General features: G+C 43.9%; 1 protein-coding gene across 5 annotated transcripts in view; it reads left to right on the forward strand.

Annotated features, from left to right (window-relative positions):
* Positions 1–12243, forward strand: part of CHD2 (chromodomain helicase DNA binding protein 2) — a 57001-nt gene that overhangs the window by 41597 nt on the left and 3161 nt on the right. For 4 of the 5 annotated variants that reach the window (XM_069866537.1, XM_069866540.1, XM_069866538.1 and 1 more), the window contains 13 exons: positions 25–200; positions 1663–1704; positions 2725–2864; positions 3862–4003; positions 4142–4292; positions 5603–5725; positions 6460–6588; positions 7295–7435; positions 8650–8784; positions 10108–10286; positions 10689–10788; positions 11319–11535; positions 11910–12159. In XM_069866537.1, coding sequence (XP_069722638.1) covers positions 25–200; positions 1663–1704; positions 2725–2864; positions 3862–4003; positions 4142–4292; positions 5603–5725; positions 6460–6588; positions 7295–7435; positions 8650–8784; positions 10108–10286; positions 10689–10788; positions 11319–11535; positions 11910–12159 — 1925 coding nt within the window. The remainder of the gene's footprint in view (positions 1–24; positions 201–1662; positions 1705–2724; positions 2865–3861; positions 4004–4141; positions 4293–5602; positions 5726–6459; positions 6589–7294; positions 7436–8649; positions 8785–10107; positions 10287–10688; positions 10789–11318; positions 11536–11909; positions 12160–12243) is intronic. The other variant, XM_069866539.1, reaches the window with a different exon arrangement.

Below are 12243 nucleotides of genomic sequence, written 5' to 3' on the forward strand. Positions count from 1 at the left end.
CTGCTTTTTTTCTGATACATCCAGGCTCAGACAAATGACAGTGAATCAGATGCAGAAACTAAGAGAAGGCTTCAGAGATCATCTGGATCGGAAAGTGAGACCGATGATACCGATGACGAGAAGAGGCCAAAGCGCAGGGGACGTCCTCGGAGTGTTAGAAAAGATACTGTGGAAGGATTTACTGATGCAGAAATCAGGAGGTCAGTGCTGAGTACAAGAGGTGGTTCGGAAAACAAATATAGAATTCTCACGCAGGTGGGGAAAATCCCAGATTAATCTAGGAAGTGTTCAGCTGTAAGCATGTCGGTGATACAGATAATAGAGCTGGTTCACTGGACCAGCTTCTGCACCTTTTTATAATTGAATTTGCTCCCAGCTGATGACCTTAACCTTCAGATCTATGCAAAATCGACTGGATTGTCTTTAGTCAGGCTGCAGTGAAGCTGGTATCTTCCTAAAATTAATTCTTGTTGTTAACTGCCCTTCTTGGGACAAGTGAATTGAGCTAGTTCCATACTACACGTGAGATCTTAAGTACCATGAAATACGCAGCTGGAAAAGCTAAGGACTCTGGCCTTCCTGACATGTTTCTGGCATTAGTCCTGCTGATTTAAGCTCAAGTGAAAGGCAGGCTCTAGTAAAATAATCCCATGAAAAGCGCTGGTTCAGTTGATCCCAGTGGTTATTACCCTCTTCTGCACTCGGTCTCTGAAGTCAACTGGGGGCTGAATTCCAGAGCATTATTTTCTCACGTCTTCTAGCTCATGAGCCTTTCCCAAAGATCTTTGTCTTATGGCTCTGCCAGTCGTTCAGCCAAAGATGGAAAAGAGGCAATTGTGAGTTTTCCTTGACTCTCTCTCTCTCTGTCTCTGAGTTGATGTAATTTTAAACAGGAGATGGTCAGACTTTGGATTGTGGTAGCTGCCCCATATCCAGCCTGATACCATAGATAAGGTGTTGTGATGTGCAAAATAGCAGCCATCTAAGTTATTGTGATTATAGCAGAAAGAGGCTGAAAGAGCACAAAATGAAAAAAAAGAAGGGTTAAAATTAACTCATTTAGAAAGTAATCTGTAATTGAAGCCATTGGCTCTACTTTCAGCATGTGGCGCTGCTCAGTTGCAGCAACTGTGTCTGACTCTTGCTCTGAAGTTGTGTGTTAGCCATGGCAGTGATTTTCACAATAAAAATATGACATAAAAATAAATAGCAATCCTTGTCTGCAGACCTCTGTGATGGATTGCACCTCATCTGGCTCTTCTATGGTGGTTGTTACACTTAGTGCCTGAACATTAAAAAAATTACTAATGGCACTGATTTAATGCCTCTTTTCTCCTTGGAAAAATGAAGTTAATAATTACCAACATGGTGTGAGCCAATGCTTTCTTTCAGTTTTTTTTATGCTACAGCTATGATTCTCCTCTTTTTTTTCCTCATCCAACATTCATAATAATGTTGTGTTCTCCTGCTGAGGTCACAAAACTCTTTGTGAGGGTTAATGGATTAGGTTTCTCAGTCCTGAGTGATACTTAGCTAATCAGTGTGGAATGTAAAGTTGATAAATATGGCAGGCTGTAATTAATATATTTAAGCGTATTTGTGATATTGGACCCACTTTTGCTGGCACTTGGTTTAGTTTCTGGTTTCTTTGTTTTCCCTTAGATTTATCAAGGCTTACAAAAAGTTTGGGCTGCCTCTTGAACGGTAAGTCCAAACCTGGACCTGCTCCAGAGGGTTATCATGGGGGGAACATTGCGTTTCTAAGCACGGCCGTACACACATTGCTGTGGGTGTTTGATACAACCTCCACGGACAGCACAGAGCCTTGCTGTGGTGTGATCAGTAGCCCAAGCACTGCCATACATTCCTTCATGTCTCCAGTGATGGGCACTGCTGACTGCTGGCCAAAAAGCAGCCTGAGCAGTAGCGGCGCCGGGCTGTACACAGCATCATCCTGCTGGCAGACTCTGGCCCTTGGGGCATTTCCACTCTGCCTAGAAAGGAGGGGGAACAGCTGCCTGGACAGCAAATGCTACCCAAAATGCTTGCCAAGCTTCTCTATGCATATTAGTTTCAAGACTGAGTTTGGAGCATCTTGCTCTTGCTGCCATATCTCTCTTGAAGGGGAGCCGGGGGAGGCACACACCGTCCTCGAGCGTGTGTTTGCAGAGCCTTGCACAAGTTTTGTACCCCAGTATAAGTAAGGGAGGTTTCTGGTATGCTGTAGCCCTTGCTGAGGTCTCAAAGCTGAGGCAGGGGTCCTTGCATGGATTGTATAAGAAATGACTGGGTTTTTTCAGTTGGTTGTATTCTTCTGTTGTGATACATAAGTCTTGCATGTAGGCCTTGATGTTACTAACATCAGACAGGCAAAAGAAACAGCAGATGGCAGCTTTTGACCATCAGATGGAGTTAATATGGAACTAGGAAGGCATGAAGGAATACTAGCCAATCACAGAGGGTGCTTGTTGTGCCCAAGATAGACAGTTCTCAGCTTTAGTTTAATACTAAAAAATCTGAAGGACTAAGTCAGATATACTACATATACTAGACCTAATGAAATACTAAAACTGTGTTTTTCTTGCACAAACTGGGCTGGTGCAGGTTTCATACATTCATACATAGAAAACATTGACTGCTAAAAGGTATGAAACAATTGCTCAGGAAATGGCTGATATGCTGTATCAAATACAAAACTTGCGATTCTTTTTTCCCCTTTCCTAGACTGGAGTGTATTGCTCGGGATGCTGAGCTGGTGGATAAGTCTGTGGCTGATCTGAAACGGTTAGGAGAACTCATCCACAATAGCTGTGTGTCAGCAATGCAAGAATATGAGGAGCAGCTGAAAGAAAATCCAGGGGAAGGTAAGCAAGAGGGTTGTGTGCTGCTACTGTGTTTTTCTGAGTGTTTAATTGAGCAGGTGAGAAAACCATTCCCTTGCTGGACAGAGACACATGTCACACTGCAACTTAAAAGCAAAGAACAAGCACGCGCTTAAACTAGTCCCATCTCTGCCAGGCAACTCTCTCCAACAGAGAGAAACCCCTGAGTCTTCTGTTAGGACTGGAAGTGCCATTTGGGCCTGCTGGCTTCTGCTAAACATGATTTTTCCTGGGGAGAGGCTGAAGTCATCAGCTTATTTAATGCTGGGGCACAAGGCCAAAAAAGATCATATTTTAACTGCTTCTCAGATAGGGAATCGAACTGGTGCTGTGTATTCCATGGTAAAGCTGGATCTACAATTAGCACTTCCCATAGCTAGCATCATTACCCACTCTCTGTACATCTGTTCTGTGCTGTTGATTTGGAGATGCAGGGGTCTGGGCTGGATTTCCAGCTGGATATATCTACCTGTTGCAGATGAGCAAAACTACTGGAATGACAGCTGCAGGGTACTTAGAAGCGTGTTTAAGAAAATGCTACTGAGAGGTGTATGGATCGCAGATCTAAGTGTATTAGTAAAAGAAAACAAATATTTAGCAGCCTGCCTTAGCAGACAGCCTTAATGGCTTTAAATTGGAAGGGAGATTTAGATTAGACATTAGGAAGAAATTCTTCATGATGAAGGTGGTCAGGCACTGGAACAGGTTGCCCAGGGAAGTTGTGGATGCCCCATCCCTGAAAGTGTTCAAGGCCAGGTTGGATGGAGCCTTGAGCAGCCTGATCTAGTGGAATGTGTCCCTGACCATGGCGGAGGGGTGGAATTCGGTGATCTTTAATGTCCCTTCCAACCCAAACCATTCTATGATTCTATGTTTAAATAAGAGGTTGCAGGACAAGATCTCTCTGTGTGCAGACCTTTTTTTGCAGAGGCACTTATTTCTGTAAGAGTTCTCTTAGGTGTTGTGTTTTATTGTTGAGCAGGGAAAGGACCTGGAAAAAGAAGAGGTCCTACTATCAAGATCTCTGGTGTTCAGGTGAATGTGAAATCCATCATCCAGCATGAAGAGGAGTTTGAAATGCTGCACAAATCCATTCCTGCGGACCCAGAGGAAAGGAAGAAGTGAGTTTGGCTAAGTAGGCAATGCAGAAAGAGGCTCAGTGAATTTGGATTTTGTAGTGGAAAAAGAATAGCCTAGATATGTGGATTTGCTTTATCCTCTGCAGCACTGAAAGTAGCTCTTTTTTGAAATGCCTTCAGGTACCGCCTGACATGCCGTGTCAAAGCTGCCCATTTTGATGTAGACTGGGGAGTGGAGGAGGATTCTCGCTTGCTAGTGGGAATTTACGAGCATGGTTATGGAAACTGGGAGCTAATTAAAACAGATCCGGAATTGAAGTTATCTGATAAGGTAAGTTGCTTTGCTTGTTACTTGCATTGGGTCCTTTGCCGTGTTCATAGAGAACACATTTGATTTACTCCAGAAACAGCAGTTTATGTTTGTAACTGCTCCAATAATAATAATAATAACAACAACAATAATAATAATAGTAATAAAGAAAACAGTGACCTCTCTGGAATGTTGCAAGCTTGATGGAAAGCAGAGTTGTGTTATTTGTTTGGCAGTAAATTTTCTCTGAACAGTACCATATGAACCAGACTGAAATGATGCAGGAAGAAAATGGTAATGCTGACATATGTGGTTATATGCACATTATAGCGGGTGCGTTGCATAATTGTGACTTGATATTTCTTTGAGCATCTCACAAGAAGCTGAGTCTGAATTTCTGTGTGGAAATAATTTGTCACAGATTTGACACTGTTTATGTCAAGACTGGTCTGTGTTAGCTTTGAGGGTGTAGTTCCATGACTGGCTATGGCTACAAAGCCAGCTGGAGAGCCTCGATCTCCTTCCTCTGTTCCTCAGTCAATCCCATAAGAACTGTTTATGGGATTAATGTTGAAATGGTCCAGGTTAAAAATAAGCACAATGGAAGGAGGGTGAACTGCAACAAGGGGTGAGGAACATCGAGAATCTCTACACCAGCTTTGCTGCCAACATGCTACATCCCCATGACATCCCCACTAGTGTTTTTAGCAAAGATCAGACTGTTGCTGAGCCCTCCTTCAAGAAGTTCAGAATGATGTTTTACTGTGGAAACAATTGCCTGAGACACGCCATCTAATTTCCAATGAAGCATGAAGGTACCTCATTTGCAAGCTAAGATACTTACTCCACAAACTGACACCTTGCAGCCTTGTTTTTCACTAAAAATTCATTTGTTTCATTGCTGTAGCAACTTCTCAGGTTACCAGAGGGGATCAGCCTGCTGTGACAAGGCTGTCACAAGCAAATCTGATATGTCAAAGGGAGTGGACTCCCTTTGCAGTTTTGCAACTCAAGGTCCCAGAAGTTGTTTGCAAAGGTTTTTTTTTCTTCTTTTTGCACATTTACAAGGAAGATCATGGGTAATCCAGAGGGCTGCCTTGAGGTCCTTTCCCTTCTGCAGCAGGTCAAAGGCAGGGGTGTTTGCTAGGAGCTTCACTGTTGGCTAGACAGGGCGAGTCTATGAGAGCTGGAAGAAACCTTCTTGTTTCCCTAGAAGATGTAGCATCTCCAACCTCTTTCTGGGCCCAGAAGGACTGCTGCTACTGTGTGTCTCTTTTGTAAAGGTTTGATAGGTTCATGTGGGTGTAATTTTTTTGTCTTCTTTATCAAAGATCCTACCTGTTGAGACAGATAAGAAACCTCAGGGAAAACAGCTCCAGACCCGTGTTGATTATCTACTGAAACTGCTGAAGAAAGATCTGGACAAGAAAGAAAACATGAAAGATGGGGAAGAGGTGAGATGTAGCTGCTTGATTCTGAGGGTTTCAGGATGAGTGGTTGGCTGATAGTGCCCTCCTGGACCTGCTGTTTGTGAACAGAGAAGGCCTTGTGGGGGATGTGGCAGTAGGTGGACGCCTGGGACAAAGTGATCATGAGATGATAGGGTTTTCTGTTCTAGGTGAAGTGAAGAGGGTGGTTAGTAGGACAGTAGCATTAAATTTCCAGAGGGCAGACTTTGAACTCTTCAGAAGGCTGATTGGCAAAGTCTCATGGGAGACAGTACATAGGGTTATTGGGCACTGGAACAGGCTGCCCAGGGAGGTGGTTGAGTCACCTTCCCTGGAGATGTTTAAGGCGCGGGTGGACGAGGTGCTAAGGGGCATGGTTTAGTGTTTGATAGGAATGGTTGGACTCGATGATCCGGTGGGTCTCTTCCAACCTGGTGATTCTATGATTCTATGATTCTATGAGTGGTTGGCTGATGGCAGGAGACAACTTGTGTTCCCAGGTCACTCAGCTTCTTGAAAGAATATGGACCGGTCTGTTGTCTGATTGCATTGTGGTACTAAAATGATAATTAGTAAGAGGCAAGTAATTATTACACTAACTGAAGGAATCAGGCTCGTCAGGCTTCCTTGCCACCCTGCAGGACCTGAAGCTATTTGCAAGATATTCAGGAGATGGAGTCTGTCCTCAGGAAGTAGCTGTAACTATTTTCTTGCCTTGACTTGTTCTGTGTATTCACTAGGGCAAGCTAAAGAAGAGGAAACCACGAGTAAAGAAAGAGAATAAGGCTCCCAAAATCAAAGATGAACATGGGAATGAACTCTCCTCTCCTCGGCACTCAGACAACCAGTCAGAAGAAGGTGAAGTCAAGGTGAGTCAGCTTGGTGGAGAGCAGCTTTTCCAGGTTTCCTTGAGTGATGTTGTTACTGCAGAAACTCACCTTGAGAGCACCCCTAGCAAATGCCCTGTGGAGTCAGGGAGAGTTACAGAGTGCATTCCCATAAGGGAATGGCAAACTAGCAAAAACATACATAGAGCTGTTGGGGTGAAACAAGGGCCTTTTCCACCCGTTCTTTTAGATTAGTGCTTTAAATGTTTTGGGGGATGGTGGAATGGCCACACACATCCACATATTGACTTGAAGGAAAAACCTTGTCTTGGGAAAAAGTGCGTTGCCCTTATAAAGGAGAGAAAGAAGAATTGTTTCCCTTCTCCTTTTCAGTATGTCAGCCAGTGGAGAAGCTGGCATTTACCAAGGTCATGCCATTGCTTATAGAACCTTCTTCCTTTGAGTGGTTTGGACTGTAGTCTAAGGACTTTTGTTCATGTGCTGATCAGTGTCTGCCTTAGGGGCTTCATGTTCTTGAGTGCGGCTGGCATAGGAAAGCGGTGCTTATCTACAGTTTGACAGTTAGTTACACATTGGGACTTATCTATTTTTTATACCCTTTTGTCAAGTGTTGGGTGGATTGCAGCTGGTCAAGCAGGGCTTGCTCTCTGGTTAAAGAAATGTGAGGGCAAATTTGGACAGACCTCAAAAAAGGGACTTCAACATTGTGCTGTGACTGATTTTCTAGGAGGATGGCTTGGAAAAGAGCCCAGTGAAAAAGAAACAGAAGAAGAAAGAGAACAAAGAGAATAAAGAAAAACAGACTTCCACTAAAAAAGAAAAGGAAAGCGATAAAGAGAGAAAGAAGACAAAAGACAAGAAAGAGAAGGTATGTGGTACTCTCAGGAGCAGTTTAAGAGATAGCAAAGTCTCTTGGCAGAAAAGCGAGTTATGAGACTTATGCTTCATTAAAGGCCCTGTGTGAACAGACATCAATCACTGTGAATTGAGGTGGTACTCCTTTTTTAACCCTCCTAAATACTTCTTGTGAAGAATCGGAACAAAAAGTGGAAAAGGCAATCTATCCTAAAGCTTGATGAAATGTGAGCAAAAAGGAAGAGACTTTGTCAGACTGCTTTTAAAGTACAACTGTTCTTGTGACAGTGATATGGCCAAATAGCTGATGTTAAGGAAGAAAGGGGGAAGAGCCTGGAGCACTCAGATTAAAGTTCCGTTTAGCTGTGACTTATCATAGGGTTGGTGGTTCCTTGTCTGTACTCCCCTCTAATTTGAATTCACCCCAAGTAATCCAAGTCTCCACCCTATCAAGACTGTGATTTGTCCTTGTGGCTGTTCAGGACTCGGCAGTACGAGTGTTTCAACACCAGCGGTACACTGTGGACTAAAATGTCCCTTGAATTTTGGGTACAACTGCCTTGAGGCTGGGTTCAAGTTGGAAGGAGGGTAAAAGCTTCATAATAATAAGCTGACATACCTGTCCAAAGAACAGGTATGTACTGTATGCCCAGTGTGTTTTGACACTGAGGTCATAAGTGCAAACCAAGAAGTTTTGCTGTGTATGTAGGGGAAAGTTTGCTTTCCAGTGATTTTTGATATGGCTGACACTAAAGGGCTTTGACTGCAGATAAGTCAAAATTACACTAACAGGCCATGATTTGAGGTTACTTTCCAGATGGTCTGAGGACTAGTGACATCACATGAAGTCTCAGATCATCACAGATATGAGACTGCTCTGAGCTCTGACCTTTGCAATATATTCTTTAGCTTAAGCTCTCTTCCAGGTCTTCAGCATTGATTTTCCCTCCATGAGTATGACAATGGTATTCGAGTCCCAAATGTTGGCTTTGATTTCTGTCTACTCCCTCAGAGATGATGTGAAGCCAAATAGTGTCATTGCAGCTGAACAGTTTGAGATTTTGGGAAGAAAGTTATAGGAGCAGTGCCCAGGGTTTAACATCTGCCAGTAACAATAGTGTTGCAAACAAAGTAGTAATAGTGCTGCTAACAAAGGTTGTTAGTTGGATCACTTAGGATCCTGCAGTCTAGCTCATCATGTGATGTGTGTCATTTGTCCTTGTAAAGCCTAAAGGTGGTGAAGCCAAATCTGGAAGTAAAGGGAGAAGATCGCAAGGTCCCGTCCACATTACAGCAGGAAGTGAACCAATCCCCATTGGAGAAGATGAGGACGATGATCTGGACCAAGAAACATTCAGCGTAGTGAGTATTTTCCTTGGTAGGTGGGAGGGCAGTGGCAGAGAACCCAGCAAGGCAGGCAGGGTTTGCTTGCATGTTATCCAAGGATTTGTTTTAGTGCCCCACAGTGATTTCCTCTGGCTGACCTGAGAACATGGCAGAACAGCTCTGCATGACGCTGTCCACCAGCTGCCTCTGTGCCTACCAGCTGTCTGCTGGAAATAGCACTTCAACTGAAAGAAACTTCAGAGCTCTTTCAGCTCCTGATTCTCCCCAAGCAATTGCACAGTTAAAGGGTTCAGATGGCTCTCTTCAAAATTCAGCCTTGCACAAGTGTCCATGTTCATCTTCTGCCAGGACAGAGGAGGGCAGCATGTCAACAGAGCATGAAGAAGGGCTCTCTTCTTCAGCTGATAAATTCCCACTGCTCATCTGACAGCCCTGGGTTACAGAAAACTGTGCAGCCTTATGTAGCAGTCTCTTCTGTAGAAGCCAGGAAGCCATTGGGGCTCTTCCAAGTGGAGAAATACAGGAGAGGTTTGAGGGTGACCTTGTATGGCTGTAGGAGGCACAGAGTTGTCTGAGCTGTAGGCACTTCCCTAGTTGTAAAAATGCTCTTGCAGCAAACATGGCTGCAAGGCTTGTTTTAAAAGTAACCTTTAGTAAAAAGTCATTATGGCAGTCTCTCCTTGGCCTAGGTTGCCCAGGGAAATGCTGAAACATCACTTTTTAAAAACAGTTCTCTACATTCAAATCTGTGTATTCACTGCAGGCCCTGTGTTGATTTTGTGTGTTTTTTATTTTAACTTCCCCTCTGTGGTGCATGAAAGGTCCAGTCAGGCAGTAGAAACCTGTCTGATTTACTCTGTGCACAATGTTGATGTGCTCAGCTGAAAAAGATAACGCTTTCATCTCATGACTTCCAGTTTTGGTGAAAGTGATAGATTAAAGTGACCATGGATGGGGATGGACAGGGAGGCTATTGAGGGAGCACTCATTCAGCTGGGGCTGTTGGTCCGGCAAGTCAGTGCTTGGTTACGCTTTCCTGCTGGCCCTGGGATTGGTGCAGGAGCTGACTGTGTGCAATTATGGTTGTGCAAAGCAAATTGTTCCCCTCTATAATGGGGAGCAGTGAAGATGAGGAGAGTTTTGTCTCTTCCTGATTATTTTCTCCACCATGTCTAACAAATTACTATATTCATAGATGACTTCTCCTTGCCTAATGGTCAGATAAAGCTAATAAGTCATGCTAATGAACTTCTTCTGTCTCTGTCTGATTGACAAGGGAACAGTGTAGAGCTCTGTGCCAAATGAACTACTTTCTCTGCTCTCTGTTGCTCTTTCAAGTGCAAGGAAAGGATGAGACCAGTGAAAAAAGCACTAAAGCAACTTGATAAACCTGATAAGGGACTAACGGTTCAAGAACAGCTGGAGCATACGCGAAACTGCCTCCTAAAAATTGGGGACCGCATCTCCGAGTGCCTTAAAGCTTACAGTGACCAGGATCTTATCAAGCTGTGGAGAAGGTGAGGGACCGTTTTGTTTCCTTTGTATGATCTGTGATATTTAAAAATGGTAGGGGCTGCTGGATTTTATGTGGATGAGTGTGCTGTTTGCCTCTTATCATACTTTTGGAAGAGGAATCTTGCATTCCTCAGCCTACTTGGTCATGACCAGTCTCGGAGGATTTTGTCTACAAATTGTGCTGGTTTCATTTAAATTGATTTCAGAGCTACTTTAGATAAACCAGTGCAAACCTCTTTATTTTGCTTTGAAGCTTTTTATTCCAGCTCTCCTGTATGTCCTGTCCTGAGCTGGATTGGGATGGTTTTCTAGAGAGAGCAGAACTGATTTTATGTTGATTTGAAAGCAGATGGTAGTTAAACTGCTGATATAGCAATTAACAGAAAATATTCATGGCCTTCTAGGAACCTATGGATATTTGTGTCAAAATTCACAGAATTTGATGCCAGAAAACTACACAAACTCTACAAGATGGCTCATAAGAAAAGATCGCAGGAAGAAGAGGTAAGATCTGAAGTACCTTCCCTCCAGTTGCTGTCTTTAAAGCTTTTCGCACTTGAAATACTTTCAATACTTTCTGCCTCTTATCATGGGCTTCCTTTATTGTTGTTGACGGTCTGAGACATTGTTAGCATCTAAACAGTCCTGATTGTGTTTGCCTCCACTTTCCTCTCATTGAACAACACTGGTCACTTTGTCCTGGCTGTTCTGACCAAGAAAAGGCATTGCTTGGTGTGGCACATCATGTTGAGTTGACCTTTAGAGTGAAAGCTTGTGAGTGCTGTCCAGTAGGATGTAGGAGCAGAGCCATGTGGGGCAGAACCGCACCTGTCCTTCACCACACTTGTACCGTTGCCATTCATACCGTGCTTGGGCACAGCTGATTCACAAAGCCCTCACGGAGAGGTCAGTGGCCCACAGCATGGATATTCTCCAGACAAATCTAGAGCCTGACAGACAAAGCAGTTGTTCACATGGTCTGAATCTTTTGGTAGAAAAGCAGTTGAGCTGTAACCTTCTCTTCAACATCGTAGGAACAAAAGAAGAAAGAGGACATGTCTAGCATGAAGAAGCCATTCCGCCCAGAGCCTTCAGGCTCCAGCCGCGATTCAGTGATGTCCCAGTCTCACATGCCTCACAATCCTCATTCCCAGAAGATCCACCTGCCTCCTTCCCATGCCCAGCAGCAGATGCATGGGCACCCACGTGACAATTATGGCCATCCAAACAAAAGACATTTCAGCAACACAGGTGAGTGTTGGCAAGCCAGGAGAAACCATCCCTTCTAACGTAACGGCTGTTTGCTTTTGGACACAAATCCTTCTGGGGCTTGTGGCTGGTCAGGTTTAAAGGTAGTGGGATGGAACATATATTATCGCTGTGCTTATTGCTGAACTGGAAAACATGATGATATAGTGATGAAAAGAGTATTAAAAACAGGACACAATAATATTTGTTAGAACAATGGTAAAGAAATTCAAAGAATAAAATCTGGCCTGCATAGTTTAGGGAGTAGAAAATAAAAGGGACACAGCGATAGTTATCATTCCTTTGAGAACTTGGCAAAGTGTAAAGGCCTTGAACTAAAGTATGAAAGACACTTACTGGTGCTTTCCTCACTGCAGACCGAGGAGAATGGCAGAGAGATCGAAAGTTCAACTACGGTGGCAACAGCAACCAGATGTGGGGTGGGGAGCGACATCACCAATATGAGCAGCACTGGTACAAGGACCACCACTATGGGGATCGGCGATCTCGTGGAGACCCTCACCGGAGCTCTGGGAACTACAGACCAAATAACCTTTCCCGCAAGAGGCCCTATGAACAGTACAACAGTGACCGAGACCACAGAGGCCACCGAGATTATTATGACAGGTAAAATTACCTTTCGTCTCAGAAAGTCTGGGAGTAGTCTGCAATGATGCAGCCGGCTATGGTGGCCAGGCTTTCCTTGGGAAC

Source organism: Phaenicophaeus curvirostris, chromosome 12 (genome assembly GCF_032191515.1).
Source record: "Phaenicophaeus curvirostris isolate KB17595 chromosome 12, BPBGC_Pcur_1.0, whole genome shotgun sequence".
Taxonomy (NCBI): domain Eukaryota; kingdom Metazoa; phylum Chordata; class Aves; order Cuculiformes; family Cuculidae; genus Phaenicophaeus; species Phaenicophaeus curvirostris.